This window comes from Stegostoma tigrinum, chromosome 13 (assembly GCF_030684315.1).
Source record: "Stegostoma tigrinum isolate sSteTig4 chromosome 13, sSteTig4.hap1, whole genome shotgun sequence".
NCBI classification, from domain to species: Eukaryota; Metazoa; Chordata; class Chondrichthyes; order Orectolobiformes; family Stegostomatidae; genus Stegostoma; species Stegostoma tigrinum.
This window is the reverse complement of record NC_081366.1, coordinates 76,570,723-76,591,176: the sequence shown is the minus strand read 5'-3', so window position 1 is coordinate 76,591,176 and position 20,454 is coordinate 76,570,723. Positions and strand designations below refer to the sequence as shown.

At 42.3% G+C, this 20,454-nt stretch overlaps 1 protein-coding gene across 1 annotated transcript in view; it reads right to left on the bottom strand.

Moving 5' to 3' along the window:
- The window catches only part of cdc23 (CDC23 (cell division cycle 23, yeast, homolog)), a 27,866-nt gene that overhangs the window by 5,445 nt on the left and 1,967 nt on the right, over positions 1–20,454 (bottom strand). Inside the window, exons 2-12 of the mRNA XM_048543188.2 lie at positions 18,614–18,686; positions 17,688–17,825; positions 15,648–15,690; positions 11,249–11,354; positions 9,578–9,710; positions 8,572–8,749; positions 6,562–6,659; positions 4,175–4,256; positions 2,991–3,144; positions 542–661; positions 361–436 (exon numbers count right to left, since the gene is read on the bottom strand). Of these exons, the coding sequence (XP_048399145.1) occupies positions 361–436; positions 542–661; positions 2,991–3,144; positions 4,175–4,256; positions 6,562–6,659; positions 8,572–8,749; positions 9,578–9,710; positions 11,249–11,354; positions 15,648–15,690; positions 17,688–17,825; positions 18,614–18,686 (1,201 nt within the window). The remainder of the gene's footprint in view (positions 1–360; positions 437–541; positions 662–2,990; positions 3,145–4,174; positions 4,257–6,561; positions 6,660–8,571; positions 8,750–9,577; positions 9,711–11,248; positions 11,355–15,647; positions 15,691–17,687; positions 17,826–18,613; positions 18,687–20,454) is intronic.

The following is a 20,454-nucleotide window of genomic DNA, read 5'->3' as shown; positions in this document are numbered from 1 at the left end:
CTCACAGCGCCAGGGACCTGGGTTTGATTCCAGCCTCGGGCGACTGTCTGTGTGGAGTTTGCACATCCTCCCCGTGTCTGCGTGGGTTTCCTCCGGGTGCTCCGGTTTGCTCCCACAGTCCAAAAAGATCTGCAGCCTGGGTGGATTGGCCACTCCAAATTGCCCGTAGTGTTCAGGGGTGAGTGGGTTATAGGGGGGATGGGTCTGGGTGGGATGTTTCAAGGGGCGGTGTGGACTTGTTGGGCCGAAGGGCCTGTTTCCACACTCTAGGGAATCTAATCCAATCTAAGCTACCATCGCTTGCAGTGCCACTTAAAAAGTCAATTTAACTTTTTGAATAAAACCAAGGCAGGGAAGTACCTTTTTGGCTTCAGACAGTTGATTCAGCTTTTCATAACATTCACCCAAAGCGATGAGCATTCGAGAATCATTAGGTCTGTGGGGAAAAACCACACTGTTTCCAAATCTTCCCAGGTTACATCCGGGATGTGCAAACAGAAGTTTTAGTTCAGCTGCAGCTTTGCTCCCTGCAGTGACTTACCTGAGTTGATGGGCTCGTCTGTAATAATACAAACAATAAAACGGCATCTTGAGGATCTCATAGGTCTGTCCCAGTCCATACCAGGCTCTGTAATCTCGTTTATTCACTTCAATAGCGTGCCTATAGGAACACAAGGAATAATTCATACAGGCTGCTCTCTAGTAGACAACAGAGCAAACTGAAGACATTTTTCTTGGAATCTTGCTCAAACTCCATCTAGACTATAGCTTTGGCCTCAGGACAGATATATTAACCTTGGTGCAGTATGAATTCATGATAATTACACCAGGGCTTAAAGGGTTAAATTCAGACCAGTTAGATAAACTAACTTTTCTCAATTGAGTTTGAATTGATGAGGTGATATAACCAAAGGGTTTAAAATGATGAAAGGTTTCCACACAGTTATTTTCCCCTAGTGAGGAAGGACTTCTGCTCACAAAGGAAAATGGAAATATGGAATTCATTCCACAAGAGGTTGTGGACGATAGGTCAGTTTTAATTTTTGTTATTTTCATTTGGCAGTTCACCAGGTAGAGTTATCAAGGTATATATAATAATTTGAGGTACAATTAGAAATGATTAGAACAGGTGCAAGCAGCTGATTGGCAATACTTGTCCTTTTGATCATAATAAGTGGCGCAGTGGCTCAGTGGTTAGCACTGCAGCCTCACAGCACAAGGGGCCCAGGTTCATTTCTACCCTCAGGCCACTGTCTAAGTGGAGTTGGCACATTCTCCCCAAATCTGCATGCTTTGCTTTCCTCACACAGTCCAAAGATGTGCAGGTTAGGGTGGATCAGCCACACTAAATTGCTCATAGTGTTCAGGGATGCACAGGTTAGCCATGGGAATAACAAGGTTACAAGAAATAGGTGAATCTGGGTGAGATGATCTTTGGAGTGTTGTGCAGACTCAATGCGTCAAATGGCATGCTTCCAAACTGTACCGTCTCCGTGATTATAATTCAGTATGCACTTATAGCTATCAACACTCTAACAACTTTAAGACATTGCAAGCACCTGATTACCAACTAGACAAGAGATAATCCTGCACAGTAATCACCCTCAGAACCACAAGACTGCCTCCAGCATGTAATGTAACGTGTACCACTGTTGCTTTTTAGCTTCAGCAAATTAGACTCTGTTGACTTTTCTGGGCCGTCCCCTCTCTCCGTCACTCTAACATTCTTTTGGAAACAATGTTGTCACTCAATGTCCCTACTCTCCCAGGTACCTGGTATCCAGCAATATTTAATAATCCTAACCCTGCCCTTTATTGATCCAGGTATCTCTTATGATAACTACATAACATTCTTACATGGCTACTGTGCTGGCAGTGCAGTAATCTCATTAACCACATATCAGTCATTCTCACAAATGGACAGTAACCCCAATGGAGGCCTTAATGTTTGCTTACATTACTGACAGTGTTCTGTACGGGAACAATCTGGCCAAACAATTTTGCAAGGAAATTATGTAAGAAACATGAAGTATGTATAATGGGAGATTCTAATTAACCTAATATACTTTGGGACAGTAACGGTACAAAAGGCAGGGGAAGAGAGTTTATGAACTGTTTTCAGGTTGCTGTGGACAACGCAGAGGGAAATAAATAATTGGGGGAATACTGATCTCAGTCTGAGGTGAGACTGGATCTGGCCCAGATAAACAGAAGCCAAAGATCGTTAGGTTAAACTGTAATAGGACAATAAGTGCCCTTAAAAGAAAAGACAGCTCAGGTTCAGGTGAGGTACATTCTCACAAGAGGAAGAGCAAAAGTTGGAAAACAGAAGTCAGAGCTCCCTTAATGACGAAGAGACATCAAGTCAAAATAGACTGCAAATGACAGATTTCAGGTTGATCAGGCAAGCGACAGCCAAGCTGCATATAGTTTGTTCAGAAGGAAAGTGAGAAACACAATACAAACAGCAAAGACAGAGCATATTTTTCCAACTTCTGACTGCGTGGGGATGACTGCGTTGGATGGCAATTGACGTAACTCACGGTATCACAGTTCATTCAGAACTGACAGGGAAAGAAAGTTGTTTTATGTGCTGTCTCTTATGTCTCTCGACACGGGCAAGTGATAAGCTGTCAGAACCAGAGGCTAGCAGCTTCTAGGAGGGAAGCGCCGTTGACCAATGCAGCTTGGATACCCTGGGGTGGACGGCTGAAACCATTCTCTCATTCTGTGAGGCCATGGAAAAGGCCAACAGCAAAGATAAACAGATACTGCCATTCACACATTTTGCAACTGTCAAGCAACAGCAGGCATTTGATATCAATTAGTTTGATTCTGCTTCATCACCAAATCCATCCTCCAGCACAGGGACTGAAGCATCAGTTGAGTTTTCTGTTGTAAATGAATGGAATAGGGATTCAGGGCAGTGAAATCATGTCAGGATATTAACAATTAAAGAGCATTTTTAAGTGACCAACCCAGTTGTATACCTGTAAGCCTGAATAGCTGCTGATATGTTCTTCATCTCCATATACTCATGACCCATCAGTGTCCAAGCACCAAGATAGCGAGGATTTAACTTCAGTGCTCTTTGAAAGTACAGGGCTGCTTTTTCATGCTGAGACCTTAAACTATAGTAATTGCCTTGATGGGAAGAGAAATAACATTAGATTCACAACTCGGCACAACAGCTCTAAAGCTAAAGGTAACACTAACCTGCATTTAGACAGATAATCAAGTTTTCGAGAATCCTTAGCCAGGGAGGGGGAAATATCATCTTTCTATTAACAACTACTAGGAAGTGCTTGCCCTCCAAGTCAGCACAATACTAATTACACATGAAAAGTGCCCACTTAGGGATAATATACTGGCACCTGTGGAGCCATGTCTTAGCCACAGCAGGGGATAACATGTAGGCAACTTTACAAAACATCCCCCTCTCTGAAGGGTCTAGGCCCGAAACGTCAGCTTTTGTGCTCCTGAGATGCTGCTTGGCCTGCTGTGTTCATCCAGCCTCACATTTTATTATCTTTACAAATAGTATCCTCACTGGAGATTTTTCAACTCCAGTAGACATGACTGAGCCTTATAGTTTACTCTTCCATTGTTGCAGAGAATCAACATTTAGCACCACCAGCCTGACGAACTTGTCTGTGCACGTGCAATTCTCCATACAGAAAGCTCCTTAATACATCAAATTCCTTTTGGTTCTGTGACCAGGACAGATTCCAATTTCATTCAACTGCGTTATGGAATTCTGGACATTTATTTCTCTTTAATTTATTTCTTAGCTGTCTGACTGAGAAGGGGTTTGGCTAAGACAGTCAGAGAATGAATTCAGCTGTTCCACTTTTGCTGACTTTAGTGAAACCCCTCTAAAGAACTGAATGCAATGTAGTGCACTGAAATGTAAATGTTCTGTCCAACAGGGTGATGAACGTCCAGTGGACTTGCGATCCTTTACATACAATTCTCAGTCCTGTGTACAGAGGGTATTATGAAGAGTAGAAGCACTTTCCGTGGACTGGAGTAGATATGTATCAAAGCATTAACATGATTTCAGTGAGGCACTGGTAAAAGTAGCTAACGCAGAAGATTGAGAAACTTAAAGAACATAAGAGCTAAGAATACAACAAGGGGATCAATGCGTATAAGTAGGGCAAACTGTACTCACCAATCACACAACAGGTTTCCACTCGATACTTGTCAATTTCGCAAAGATTGTGTGCCAGGTAGCTCAGCTCAGGCTTCATATTCTAATTGAAACATACGCATGGGATTAGATTTGTAACCGAAACTACAAGTGTCCACAACTGCCAGAAAGAAAATTGCTTAACTGGAATTACAGTCTACTTTTCTTAATTCAAAAGTTGCTGAATAAAACTACTGGATAAATCCAATTCTTTAAGTACATTTAGGGCTTGAAATACAAACAGAAAGTGCTGGAGAAACTCAGCAGGTCAGGCGGCATCTGTGGAGAGCACATGGCAGTAACGATAAGAGTCCAGACCGGAACGTACTGCCCTCGGTGTGTGCGTGTCTGAGAGATGCTTGGCGGTCGGTACAGAGCAGACAGCTGAAGGGGGAAAAGTTAAGCAGACAAAGGGACCATTGATAGCAAGCCAGGGAAGAGGTCAAGTTAATTAGGTGATAACAGGGACTATGAGTGCTTAAAAACAGGTTAGATGTGCTGAAAGCAGCCCATGTAATGACAGATTGTAAAAACTGCTGATGCTGGAGTCAGAAATAACACAGTGTGGAGCTGGAGGAGCACAGCAGGCCAGGCAGCATCAGAGAAGCAGGAGAGTTGACATTTCAGAAGAAGGGTCCTGATCTGAAATGTCAACTTTCCTGCTCTTCTGATGCTGCCTGACCTGCTGTGCTCTTCCAGCTCCTCACTGTGTTATTTCATGTTATGGCACAGCCTGGGTTTGGGGATAGATAAAAGACATAGAAAGTGGTGTTCACGCTTTAAAATTATTGAACTCGATAGAGTTCTGAAGGCTGCAATGTCCCCAAGTGGAAAATGAGACAGTGTTCCTCCAGTCTGTATACCTGTACTTCAAGAGGAATTTAAAACAGAGAAGCATTTGATGCCTGAAGTTTGAAAATAAAACTCCTGTCTCTGGTACTTTTATGCAGAAAGAATATCATTCTTAGATGCTAAGTTTTTCCTTGAATCCTGATCAGAAGTAGAGATGTGTTGATGGAACCACTCCTGCCTATAAATATTATTCGGGCTTGTGCAGACTTACGGTCAAGAGGAAAAGAAAAACCACTGGGCACGAGAGAAGAAACTGAGCTTTAAGGCATGAGCTCTTTTGATGAAGATACAAGAGCTTCAGCCAACAAGAGCATCAATGGATGAAAGGTGGCTCGGAATGCAAGAGGTAAATGTTGTTGAGCAAATTTACAACGGCAGTGAAAATACAAACATTACAATCAAGATGTGGGACAAAATGCTATTGTACTTTGGCAGGAATGATCAAGATGGGAGAGCCCTGGAGACTATGAACATTGCTCACGCCCACATTGAACAAAGTTGACTAAAAGGAGTGTGTAATCATCAGAAGTTAGATAGCGTTGAATGATACAAGGAAGTCACTAACAGTCACAAAATCAGCATAAATATGGCACACAGCCCATCAAGTCTGCTCTACCATTTAATCATGGCTGATGTTTCTCCACCCAATTCTGCTGCCTTTTCCTCCTTTAACCCTTGATCTCTTTACTAATTAAGAAACTATCTATCTCGGTCTTAAATACACTCAATGACTTGGCCTCCACAGCCCCCTGTGGTAATGAGTTCCACAGAGACACCACCCTTTGGTTGAAGAAATTCCTTCTCATCTCTGAGGCTGTGGCCTTAGGTTCAAGTCTCTCCTACTGGTGGATACATCTTCTACGTCTCCACTCTATCCAGGCCTCTCAGTATCCTTTTAAGTTTCAATCCAATTCCCCCTCATTCTTCTAAACTCCAGTGAGTACAGATCCAGAGTCCTCAACCGCTTCTCATATGGCAAGCTCTTCATCCCCAGGATCATTCTTATAAACTTCCTCTAGAATCCCTCCAATGCCAGCACATCCTTCCACAGACGCAGGGCCTAAGACTACTCACAAGATTTCTCATGCAGTCTGACCAGAGCCTTATACAGTCTTAGCAGTGCACGTCTGCTCTCGTATTCTAGCCCACTCAAAATTAATGCTAACATTACATTCGCCTTCGTAACTTCCAAGTGAAACTGCATGTTATCCCTAAGAGAATCTCGAACTAGGACTCCTAACTCCCTTCTACCTCAGATTTCCAAAGCCTTTCCCTGTTCAGAAAATGGCCTAGAACTCTATTCTTCCTTCCAAAGTGCATAACCTCACACTTATCCACAATGTATTCCATCTTCTCTACCCACTCTCTTAGCCTGTCAAAGTCCTTCTGCCGCCTCCCCACTTCCTCAACACCATCTGGCCCTCCTCCTACCTTTGTACCACCTTCAAACTTAGCGACAATGACCTCAGTTTCTTCATGCAGATCATTAATGTATAAAATGGAGTAGTCAGCCTTACCCGAACATATAGAAGGTTGGATAATGTGTCCATATTCTCTATCCTATATGGGTCCTGATTCCGTAACTCATTGAAAAGGGTTAAAGCTCTATCAATATCTAAAGATTAGGGAAAAAGAAATAAAGACATTTCAATATTTCCTGAATACACAATAATGTCAGATAACTACATGAGCTTAATAAAATTAAATTCATTAAATGGACACAGATAACACATACATTATTCACCAATCGTACACCAACGGGTGAAGGTAATTTCACAAATTACAAAAGGAAACATGGAAACTGCAGAAGTAAAGGGTTAAATAAAAACTTAAGAACTTTATTCAAAATAAGATTGAGGCTCTTCTCACCTAATCAGGTGCATTTTATCTGAGCAAGGGGGAAAATCTGAAGAAACTACACAAAGCAGCCAAAATCCCTCAGCTCCCCTGACATACCCAGCCATTAAAACACTTCAACTTTTAAACAAGAATTCCCTCAATATTCTCGTGTGACCAAAAAGGAAATGATTTGAAGAAATTCAGTTTCACTTTTAGAAGTTTAAACATATAGCCTGGAAGAACAAATTATAGATATCAAGTTGCAATTAAACAAATGCCCTACCACAGCAAAAACTGTGTTAATCAAAAGACACATCAGTCTTAAATTTTAGCAAGCAAAACACCAACATACTATTCATTTCTAGCACTACACGCGCGATGGCAACATTCATTCATTCCCGGGAAACTGATCTTCCTGGATATTTGCTCCAGGCAGGACTCAGATCAAACAGTTCCAGTGAAAGTGTTCAAACTTATGGGGCTGGTAAAGTAAAACAAATTGTTAAGTAAGAGATTTTGGCCTGGATTTCTCACTCGACTAGTCTGAACATTTCAGCGCAATTCAACTGGACTCAGCAGAACCAGGACAAAGGATCGTGGAAAACTTAGGTTGAGTGCAAATTAAGTCTCTTTAACATTTTTGTGCAGCTTTGCAAACAACGCATTAGGAGCAGGTCTTACTCACAAAACAAGCCATGCTTAAGGATGAACTGACCACCAGTTTCTGCTAAATGCACTTGCCCACAGGTTATAAAAGGCAAGCCGGATCTTTTAGGAGTAAGGGCAACAATATCATACGTCAAAGGGTTTTAGATATAATTTACTGTTAAATTTACTGGGGAACTAGCTATTGTATCACAATCCAACTAAGAAATAGTTTTTCTACTTTTGTTCAAGTCATTTTCAACAAGCAAATACATTAAGCAATATCTTCTGAGGCAAATTAAAATATCATTTGAAGAATTTTTGCCGGTTGTATTAGTTGTAAATTTTGTACTCGGTGATGTGCACAGATTTGAGGAAACCCTTGAATTTTCAAAAAGGGTGCAGCTCATACCATCAAAGACTTCACCCAAAGTAGAAACTCCACACTAGCGCTTTTGAAGTTACTGGCAAGTCCAAGCAGAAGCCAATTCTGAGCCTCAGCCTCTTCTAGAATTTTAAGCTGCAGGCATCACGTGAGCTGCAGCAAACCCTGCACCAAAAGCTGGCATCTCCTAACACTGCAATAGGAGATCAATGGATCACCAGCTCAAGGGAGATCATCTCCCTTACAATGCCAGGACCTGAGGTGCTACAGCTGCATCTCAAGAGGAGTCAGAGACACACACACACTGGAGTTTGGTTTAAAATTATATTTTCAGAAAATACGCAAAACAGACAGCTTTAACACCAAGACTGCAGGACATACAATAACCGAGTCTAGCACTTGATTTTCTCATCTGCAAGTGATATTAGAGAAACTAGTGAAGGATTTGATGGGAACTGGATTGGATCAACACCAGGCATGAGCTAAAACGAGGGGTCACTGCGGAGATCAGGTCCTTCCCAAAAACATTCCTTCAGAAATGGATGACTGTCAGGAACTGAAGGAGTGAATTAAGAATAATATACCCAAAATGTGGGACAATCTCAATTTGATCTCATTACTCAAAAATGAAGAACCTCATCCTGATCCTAATACTGACCACGAACGTTATGATAAGCCACTGCAATCTGGGAGATGATGTAAGTGCTTTTGGAGAAGCCAGCATCAATGAGGTTCTGGTATTTCTGCAGTGCCTCCTCGATCAACTGAAGTTCTGTGTAGATGTGAGCCAGGAAGAATTCTTTCATCCACGTATTGGGAAGCACCATGGGCTTAAGCTGGAAGGGGAATGCAATGCAAAATAAGTATCAGTAGTGTATTCAGACCAACATTAAAGTCACAACATGGGCTGGGAGACACCTGAATCTCTAGACAAAGTAATGGAGGTAGAAAAACATTTAAGGAACAATTCATTGCTGCAACAGAGGACTTTTGGGATTGTTCTAGATAAATGATTAAATTGGGATGAACGAGGTTTCTTCATCTGTATGTATCACAATTTTTCAGAACACTGGGCCCATTAAAGTAACCTGAATGGAGCCCTTCAAAATGGCTTTACACCCAGCAGATCAAAGGGCTTTAAAGTGAACATACAGGGCATTAGTAAAAGCCTGGTTCAAATGCTTGGAATGGACAAATAGCTTGACACCTCTAGCACTGTATCACTCACTCAGCTCCAAACTGAGTCTCCTTCTGGGTGTCAACTGTATTAACTGGACTCCTAATTTAACAAGACACGCAGTAGAAGAGTGAACATCCTCAGGAACAGAAAACTGTTGGAGCATCTCTGCCTTCCTGCGCAGTTGCTAACTCAACACAGAGTGACGACTGGACTTGGGGTTTTCCTATTAACTTTTCACAGAGACGGGATGTTTTCACCCATAGTTATGTCCAACATCAAGGTTTATTCATTTTTCATTCACTTTTGGATGAGCAGCACTTAAAGTCACTGATGTACAACACCCTTTCAGGGTTTTTATTATATCCTTGCAAGTAAATTAAATATTCTACCAAAAGTTGGTACTTGGTTATGGAGAAATTAAAGAATCATTAAATTGCCAACTATAACCAAATCCCACCAAGAAAGGAGTAAATCGTCTACTTACCATTTCCTTATCAGTAATGAGGTTGCAGAGTTCAAGCCAAGCTCCCCAATGCAGGGGCAAACTGTGTGTAGCTTCCACAAACACATCAATGGCTTCTTTAACCAAATCCAGTTTCCGCAGGACTACTCCATACCTTATATACAAACACTGACTGAATTTCAGCTCACAGATTTATAAATGAATCTAACTTTTATAATTCATAGTTAAACTGGCAAGAAAAACAAAAAGAGAATCAGCATCCGACTACAAAATATTAAACACAACTTAGACTGAGATAACATGTGCTATGACAGACGATATTGGGCAACTTAAAAGTCACCTAATTCTTGAGCCTCTCTTCAAGCTTTGATCTCTCTTTAAAATAAATAAATGTCACATCTTCCCTATTTCTTATTCTCACCCAAATATCTCAACCACTTGGATTCTCACGCAGTTTGCAATTAATCACTGAAAGCCTTTTCAGTTAATGCTCCTGCAATGAGACAGGCGATATGTTTGCTGTTGTATTTTGTCCTTGGAAGGAAAATTCTATCAATCTTATTGGACTGATAATCAATACAGCAAGTAACTCTTGCAAACTATTGGCAGTCTTACAAAGAATATGTTTTAAGTGTAGCTAAGAGTCACAAGGGGAGAATTCTTTACCACTCTTCCTTCCATTCCCACGGAATTTGACATTTGTCTCACCAATCCAAAAACAGGCAGCAATTCTTGTAATCTTTGACATTTCACCCTGCCCACCCATCAGAATGAAGGGGGCCTTCCTGGCATGTTGTTTTTCACCACTTTATATACAGGCCCCTTGTGCTAGCATTATACTTTAATCTTAAGGTAGTGCTTGATTTGTCTCTTCTATATAATTTTCTGTGTTACGCAGCTTTCTAAAGGCACAAAGGTGAGAATCCTAAGTTCCTCCGCTTTTCACTGGCTCAGCCCCTGATCTGAGACTCTTCTGTCCTGCACCCCAAGGTCCTGAACATCTTGGTGAACAGACCCAGTTCTGATGAGAAGGCTTCAACGTAAAACATTAACTGTATTTCCCTCTCCACTACTGTTGCTGAATATTCCTCATGGTGCAGTCTGATCAAAGGAATGCAGGTTATATGCAGGGCTTTATGAGGCTTGCAATCTGCTGTTTAGGCTAATTATATTAAAGTCAAAGTCAGAAGTCACACGACACCAGTTTATAGACGAACAGACTTATTTTAAATCGCAAGCTTTGGGAGCGCTGCTCTTTCGTCAGGTGGCGTGAGTAGCGCTCCGAAAGCCTTTGATTTCAATTAAACCCATTGAACTATGACCTGATGTTGTGTGATTTATGACTATCAGCACCTCCGAGTCAGATTGAAGTCATACCTACGATAATGTGAGATATGATGTATTCCTTCAGCTGGTTATCCCAGATCACAATGTCACAGAGTACAGTTTCTATGGTAATTATTTGTTACCAAGCTGTCTTTTGTCATTTCTAGAGTACAATACATGCCAGCAATGTCTGAAATATGGGGCAGAACAGCTCCCAAATAGCACCATACACCCTCCAACACGCCTTCTAATATATAAAAGGTCCTGGAGAAATTCAATGGAGTAATCTTCCTCAGGACTGTCGTCTACCTTGTTTGACACACATCAGAAAAAAAAAGACATGATCTCACGCAAGCTAATACATACAAGTATAGTCCAAATCCATCCAATTCCCTGGCTTTGTGCTTTTTACTCAGTTCAACTCGCAATTCTCTCAGAGACTCATTCTTCACTTGTCCTTTCTCCAAGGGTCCTGCCAATCAGATAGAACATATACAGACACACAAGCCTTGGGGAACCCCGAGAGGGAGCGTGAGTCGCAGATTACAATTCAGCACGCCAAAAAAATGCTTACTTGCTCCCGTTCAAAACGGCTGGTATTATTACGTCAATAAAACTTGTGTGCAGCCATGATCTTCAAATACTGAAATACTATGCTGCTACAAACCTTTAGAAATGTAAATACTGGTCCAATTAAATATGTTTGGACTTAAAAAGCATTCTCCCCTCAACCGTTCAGCACCCCCAAGAATATCAGTGTAGTCTCCTCGTGCAGTTAATGAAACATGGAAGGTATTAATAATGCAAATCAATCAAAAAATATTGCAGTTAACATCTCTAACTCCAGATGCATATTTAGTGAATTAAAAATTCAAGCAAAAATGATGTACAATATTAATGAGTTTAATGTTTAAGAAGGTAAAAATAACTAATAGGTGACTGATGAACCATATATCCAGCACCCATGTATGAGCATTAAGATTAAGTCTCTCCAAAGGCTCCTCTGGCAGCAGTGATTGAGGAGCTGAATCAGACAGATCAGAAATGGCCAGCTTTGATCCCTGGCCCCCTTGAAGTAAGTGTAACTCAGTTCGTTCTACAGCTAGTCGGGAGTATGCCCGAGTTAGGTGCAGAGGTAGGAAAAATATATCACCCCAGGCTCAAGTTGATTGTTAGTCAATGATTTTGCACCTTCCACATCCAGACGTTAAGGCTAACAGGTAATGTGAGAAAATAGCACTCAAGTAGATTATGACAATGTAGACTCGATGGGCCGAATGGTCAACCCCTGTGGCTATCCTCTATGATCCCTGCCACTATACTCAATTCTGAAGTGTAGATGTTGGAAGAGAACAGGATTGCACTCAAAGTCTATGACGCCCCTAGCAGTCAAATATCCCAATGATACATACAAAATGCTGTGGAGGTTTTAAACTATTCTGGCAAAGGGACGGAGCACAGAGTAAATGTAGAGTTGGGAGTGAGGTCCAAGCAGATACAGAAAATTGCCTCGGACAGTCCAGTCGGTGGAGAAGACTAGGGCAGGATAAAGCACAGGAAAGGTCTGGAAGTTAAAGTGTTTTAATTCAAAGCGTGTGACTGGTAAGGCAGATGAAGAAGTTAGAGCAGCACATGAAACTATGATATTGATGCAGCCACTGAGACTGGCTGAAAGAAGGTCAAGACTGGCAGCTCAACATTCCAGGATAAAGAAGGTTCAGATGTGAAGAAGAAGTCGGGGGGTGGGCAGTGGGAGAATGAGGGAGGTGAGGGAAGACATCCTAAAGGGCCATTAAATGAGGTCATTCGAGTAGAGCTTAGAAATAAAAAAAAGTGTGATTGCCTTGCTAGGGTTATACTACAGGCCTCCTGATAATCAGAGGGGGATCACACATTGAAGGGTGTGGTCCTGCTGTAGGAGATTTCAACTTTGCTGAAGTTAACTGGGACCAACTTAGTGTGAAAGGATAATCACAGGGTGAAATTTAAAAGTGCTTCCTGGAGAGTTTTTTTTGCCAGTACGTAGACAGTCCTACTAGAGATGGGGCAGTGCTAGAGCTAATCACAGTGAGTGATGCCTGCCAAGTGACTGAAATTTCAGTGGGTGAGCATTTTGGGGATAGTGACCAAACCTTTAATAAGTGTATCAAAGATTATATGATTACTAGGGCAAGAGTGCCTTTTAGAGCCCAAAGGGGCAAGCTGTGTGTGAAGCCAGCGGGCGTGGGTCAGGTCTGAAATTAATACTTCTCATCTATGTTCACAGAGATGAAAGACATTGTAGTCAGAGATTTCAATTTGGATGGTGAGATTCGAGAACAAGGTTAATAAGGAGGAGGCATTAGATGTTTTAGCAGGCATAAGTGTGCACAAGTCCCCAGACCCTGTATCCTGGGCTGCCATGGAAAAAAAAGGGCGAGATTGCTGGGATCCTGGCAGAGATATTTAATAACTCACTGGTCATAGATGAAGTGCCAGATGACTGGAGGACAGCCAATGTGGTTCCTTTGCTCAAGGGCAACAGGGCTAGGCCCGGCAATTACAGATCAGTTAGTCTGATGTCAATGGTAGGGAAATTATTGGAAAAAATTCTGAAGGACAGGGTTAATCGCTACTTGATCGGGGTAACCAACACGGATTTTCAGAGGGAGATCCTGACTGACTAATTTAATTGAGTTTTTCAAAAAGGTGACTAAATATATTGATGAGGGTAGAGTAGCTGATGTGGTTTACATGGACTTCAGTAAGGCTTTTGACAAGGTCCCACATGGAAAATTGGTCCAAAAGCCCAAGGGATCCAAAGCAAGTTGGCAAATTCAATCCAAAATTGGTTTGCTAACAGGAGGCAATGGGTGATGGTGGAGGGCTGTTTTGTGATTGAAAGCCCATGACCAACGGTATATCATAGCGATCAATGCTGTTTGTTACTAACATTAACAACTTGTGGGATGAATACAGAAAATATAATCAGTAATCTTGCAGATGACACAAAAATTGGTGGTGTTGATACTGAGGAGGATGGCCCCAGGCTACAGTCACTGTCATATAGCACAGAAACAAACTCTTCGGTCCAACCGACCCGTGCCAACATTATTGCAAACTAAATTAGTCCCACATGCCTGTACCTGGCTCATATCCCTCCAAATCTTTCCTATTCATATATCTGTCAAAATATCTTCTAAACATTGTAATTGTACCCACATCCACTACTTCCTCAGGAAGTTCATTCCACACACTAACCACCCTCTGTGTAAAAAAATCAGCCTCCATGTTTTCTTTAAATTTCTGTCCTCTCACCTTAAAAATGTGACCCCTAGTCTTGAAATCCCCAATCCTAGGCAAAAGACAATTACCACCAACTCTATCTATACCTCCTATTATTTCATAAACTTCTGTAAGGTCACTTCTCAACCTCCTATGCTTCAGCGTAAAATGTCCCAGCCTATCCAGCCTTTCCTTATAACTCAAACATTCCATATCCGGCAACCTCCCTGTAAATCTCTTCGGAACCCTCTCCAGCTTGGTAATACCCTTCCTATAACTGGGGTACCAGGACTGGCCACAGTATTCCAGAAGAGGCCTCCACAATGTCCTGATCAGCTGGTAAATTGGGCAGAGCAATGGAAAAAGTAATTTAATCCTGATAAGTGCGAAGTAATGCATTTTGGGAGATCTAACAAGGGAAGGATATACACAACGAATGGCGGATCACTAGGGAGTACTGAGGAACAAAGCAACCTTGGTGTACGAGTCCATAGATCCCTGGAGGTGATAGCACAGATCGACAGGTTGATCAAGAAGGCATACAGGACGCCTGCCTTAATTTGCCAGGGCGTAGAATATACAAGCAAGAAAGTCTTGTTGTAACTTTATAAAACATTGTTTAGGCCACAGATGGGATACTGTGTTTCAGAGAAAGTAGGAGCTGCAGATGCTGGAGAATCTGAGGGTCTAAGCCCAAAACGTCAGCCTTCCTGCTCGGCCCACTGTGTTCATCCAGCTCCGCACCTTGTTATCTGGGATAGTGTGCGCAGATTTGGTGACCACACTATTGAAAGGAAATGACTGCACTTGAGAGGGTGGAAAGGAGATGGATGGTGTGTGGGATGAGAATTCCCAGTTACAAGGAGACAGCGGACAGGCTGGCTTTGTTTTCCGTAAAGCAGAGGAGGCAGTGGAGGTATTGGTTGGGGCTTTGTTACTAAAGCTTTGTCTACGAAACTATAACAGGCATAGACAGTAGATCATGAGAATCTTTTCCCCTTGGCAGATGTGTCTAAGACCAGAGGACATAAGTTTAAGGAAAACAGTAAGTGGTTTAGAAGAGGTCTGAGCAATTTTTTTTTACCAGAGAATGGTAGAAATATGGAACATGCTGCCTGAGAGAGTGGTGGATACAGGTACTCTTGCAACATTTAAGATGCAACCAAATAAACACTTAAAATCCCAGGGCATAGTAGCCCATTGTCCAAGAGCAGGGAAATAGGATTAATGTGGTTTGGTGTTTGTTGGTCAGCATAGACAAGATGGGCTGAAGGGGCTGTTTCTCTGCTGCATGACTCCATGTCCCTATAATAATGGGCAGGTGAACAGTCCATGTTACCATAACACAGTAAGAATCAATACCTTCAGGCAAGGAATGAGGAACACTGCAAAGTGACATCTTTAAAACATTAAATTGCTATTCTAACTGGAAGACTATTGTGAAGCCATATGCAAAAACAAAATCACAGCTTATTGGCAGAGTGGCCAGTTACTGACTTACCCAAACTGTCCACTGTTTCATCATCTTTCTTCTTCTCCCCAGACTAGAATACCAAAAATAGTCACTCAATATTGAATAATGTCATCCTATTCAAATCAGAGCACAGATCCAGAGCTGCATAACAGAGCAACGGAGCTATCTTTACAATCAGCCTATTCCACTTTAGTTACTCAACAATCACTCCTTCCCTCTCAGACAACAGGCTTGGTAAAACAGCTTTGGATGTTGTACTTCTTCAGTCAGCAGTAATCAAGTTGACATGTGACTGGAGTCTAATAAGCAGGCAAACGCCATCCTAACCAAAAGAAAATGCCATGGATAATAAAGTGTAGAGCTGGATGAACACAGCAGGCCAAGCAGCATCTCAGGAGCACAAAAGCTGACGCTTCGGGCCTAGACCCTTCATCAGAGATGGGGATGGGGAGAGGGAACTGGAATAAATAGGGAGAGAGGGGGAGGCGGACCGAAGATGGAGAGAAAAGAAGATAGGTGGAGAGGAGAGTATAGGTGGGGAGGTAGGGAGGGGATAGGTCAGTCCAGGGAAGACGGACAGGTCAAGGAGGTGGGATGAGGTTAGCAGGTAGGAAATGGAGGTGCGGCTTGGGGTGGGAGGAAGGGATGGGTGAGAGGAAGAACAGGTTAGGGAGGCAGAGACAGGCTGAGCTGGTTTTGGGATGCAGTGGAGGGAGGGGAAGAGCTGGGCTGGTTGTGTGGTGCAGTGGGGGGAGGGGATGAGCTGGGCTGGTTTTGGGATGCGGTGGGGGAAGGGGAGATTTTGAAGCTGGTGAAGTCCACATTGATACCATTGGGCTGCAGGGTTCCCAAGCGGAATATGAGTTGCTGTTCCTGCAACCTTCGGCTGGCATCATTGCGGCACTGCAGGAGGCCCATGATGGACATGTCATCAAAATGCCACGGAAGCTGGAACTCCGAAATAAAAACAAGAATTCCTGGAGAAACTCAGCAGGTCTGGTAGCAATGTGGAAAGCCAAAGAGTTAATGCTGAAGATTCATATCAGACTCAAAATGTGAACTCTGTTTCTCTCGCCACAAGTGCTGCATTTCTCCCAGAAATGCTGAGTTTCACACACAGTTTTCTGTTTTTATTCTATCCTAAACAAACACAAACAAGGGCAGGATTTATGCAGTTAATGGTAGGGTCCTGGGTAGTGCTGTAGAACTGAGACCGGGCGGGGGGGGATTCAGAAACATAATTCTTTGAAAATTGTGTCACAGGTAGACAGGGTTAAGAAGGCGTTTAACACAAGTTGCCTTCATTGCTTAGGCCTTTCAATGCTGGAGCTGGGACGTAATGTTGAGGTTGTACAGGACACTGATGTGGCCTCTTCTGCAGTACGATGTGCAGTTCTGGTCACCCTGCTATACCAAGGATATTGTTAAACTGGAGAGTTCGGAAAACATTTACCAAGATGTTTCCAGCAATGGAGGGTATGAGATTTAAAAACAGGCTGGAAAGACTGGGACCTTTTTTTCCACTGGCCCTTCAGAGGTTGAGAGGCGATCTTATTGGGGTTTACAAAATCATGAGGGGTAGAGATAGGGTGAATGAGGAGGGTCTTTTCCCTAGGATGGGGGTGTTCAAAACTAGCGGGCATAATTTTGAGGTGAGAAGGGAAAGATTTAGAAAGGGCAATTTTTTTTGCACAGAGTGGTTCATGTGAAAGGAACTGCTATAGGAAGTGGTGGGTGCAAGTACAGTCGCAATATTTAGAAGAATATGGAGGGCTTGGAGGGATACGGGCCAACCAGGATAGGTCTAGTTTTGTTTGGGAACATGGTCAGCATGGACAGGTTGGACCTAAGGGCCTTGTTCCGTGCTAAAAGACTCATAACAGATAATAACATTTCCATCAGATCTTATATAGCTCTGCCCAAAAAGGTTAACAGAATATGAATTTTCTTCCCTCAGTTTGGACTGAATTTTTCAAAAACATTCAGAAGTGAAAGAGCACCAGAAACGCATCTGTTAGGTCACTGCAGATTTACCAGAGACATCACCATTAATGAGCATTCCCTTACCAGATATCTGGAATACATATACAGGAAGTATGCCTTCTGACTCTGACAGCCTTTGAGAAAATATGCTGCTCGATCATACTCTTTCAAATCAAAGTACGACTTGGCTAAAGTGTAGGCATCCAAATCCACCAGGTCTTCCTAAATAGAAACACGGTTTTACCAAACAATGAAACCACACAATAACTCAAAAAGAAATCGTTCATAACATTTAGACTCATATTTAAGGTGCCGAACTGCAATGCAGTTGAGATTTTTCTGCTACACAATTACCATGAGTTTATTCATGGAGAGAAGTGAATGAAAAGGGATTTCAAAGCTTCGATTTGCCTCACCCCGCTCTAGGCAAGTAATAGGATACACAAGAGCAAATTATACCTTAATATTTTGTTACTACTAAACTCACTAGCCCCTGCTAGTTCTAATGAAACCACGTGTGTCCTCCCCAAGCAGGGGTGGCATATGCCAAGGACCCGGCTTCGATTCCAGTCTCGGGCAACTGACTGTGGAGTGTGTACATTCTCCTTGTGTCTGCCTGGGATTCTTCCGACAGTCCAAAGGTGTGCTGAGTAGGTAGATTGACAATGCTGAAATTGTCCGTAGTGTTAAGGGGTGTGTGGGTTAGATAGATCAGCCAGAGTTATGGGATTATGGTGGGGGTTTGGGTCCGGATGGGATGCTCTTTGGTGTGTCAGCATAGACTCAATGGGCCAAATGGTCTCCTTCCACACTGTAGGGTTTCTATGAAAATTGTTGAAATGGAGTTGAGTGTCAATCCTATGTTGCTTTTAAACACATTTTACAATCTCAACCTAGTAGATGACTGACAAAAAACACATCAGTTCCTAGGGATCCAGCTGTTCTAACTCTATTTCTGAATTACCAATATAGCTGAGTGCAAGGTATTGTTGAAGAAAGAGCTGTCATACCTCTGTTAACGTTGGGGCAGCTGGCATTTCACCTTTAGGAAGAGGATCCAGGGAAAAGGCCAACTCTGAAGCCCTGTGCATAAAAACATCAACGTTAAATCAGAACAAGAGAAATTCAAAGCTCACCCTAAACTCCTTATAACAGAGGTAAGCCCATCAGGATGACGGTTTACTCTACAGAAGGGGATATTGTTTATTTTGAGTTATGTGCCGTATCATCAAACAGGGTTTTGCAAACTTATCAAATGCTGAGATTATAGAAATGTTTTCATCTTTTAGCTAAATAAACGATCTACTCCCAGCATTGAGCTCGACTCTCCACTCTGAATAAAATTATTGGACATAATAGCAGATTTGAGAGATTCAATTAAAGGCTGATGTTGTTAACTATTATCATCACTGGGAAGCAGATAAATATTTACATGGTATTATATCTTCTAGTTAGAGTCACAGTAAAAGGCCCTTTCACAGCAACATTAGAAAATAAATTAAAAGTTTGTAAATTGATTACTTCTTAAAGTCAAAGTTGAAAACATCATTTGTAAATTAATAAAAAGCAAATACATTTGTAACTCTACCCTATATTTAGCCAGCTAAACTTTAGGATATCTATACATGGTGAGGCGACCTGTGCACATTGGTACCAAGCTGAACAGCATGGGCTACTTTCACAAATCCAGATTGAGTGATATATGGATGTACTTTATATCTGTTATCAAGAATTGGCGGCTCCAACAGTTACGATTTCTGGTTTCCCATAAGTAACATAGTGACAACTGGTCTATCAGTAGCAAGTCTAAACTTTAAACAAGATTAAGAAGCAACTTGAATTTGTGCCGGAGAGAAAATAATCCCGAGTCTATCAAGTGAAAAACAAAAATGAGTTGTAGTAATGAACACAGCTCCAGCAGACGAAGCATAAGGGTGATAACTCAGTCATCTGAAGTCTTTGGTGTAGATGAAACGGTCACAGATTTTGAATGGAAAAGACATTTTGATCCAACTCATCCATGCTGACCAGATATCCTGAATTAATCTAGTCCCATCTGTCAGCATTTGGCCCATATCCCGCTAAACCCTTCCTTTTAATGTACCCATTCAGATACCTTTAAATGCTGTAATTTTACCAGCCCCCACCACTTCCTCTGGCAGCTCATTCCATACATGCACCACCCTCTACGTGAAAGAAATTGCCTCTTAGTTCCTTCTTAAATCTTTTGCTTGTCACCTTTAACTTATGCCCCTGTAGTTTTGGACTCCCCTACCTTGGAGAACAGACGTTGGCTATTCGCACTATCCATGCCCCTCATGATGTTATAAACATTGACAAGATCACCTCCCCTCAGCCTCCGACGCTCCAGGGAAAATAGCCCCAGCTTATTCAGCCTCTCCCTGTAGCGCAAACCGTCCAACTACATCATTGTTTGCAGGAACGCCGCTGGGTTTGAGGATGCAGTCAACTTACAATGGTGTGCAATGTCTGGATACGATGGTTCCCGGAGAAAATAAAATGGCAGCAACATTCAGATCGGCAAGTGGTTAAGGCAGCAACTGGACAGGTTCATGGCTGTCGAGGGGAACACCGGGTAAGGGGGACCACAGGGTTGAGAAACTTAATTCGCTACGACCGAACGGTGGAGCAGACTTGATGGGCAAATGGCTTAAATTGCGCACTCCCCTTGTCTTATGACCCCATGGCCGCAGACTCGATCCTGGGTCAGAGGGTAACACTTTGACCACAGCTGGCCAATGTGACAGGTCTCCTGGCTCCCAAAGGATGAAAACTGATCAGAACTCAGGCTGTAAATGGCTGGAGGCAAAAAAAACAGGAATTGCTGGAA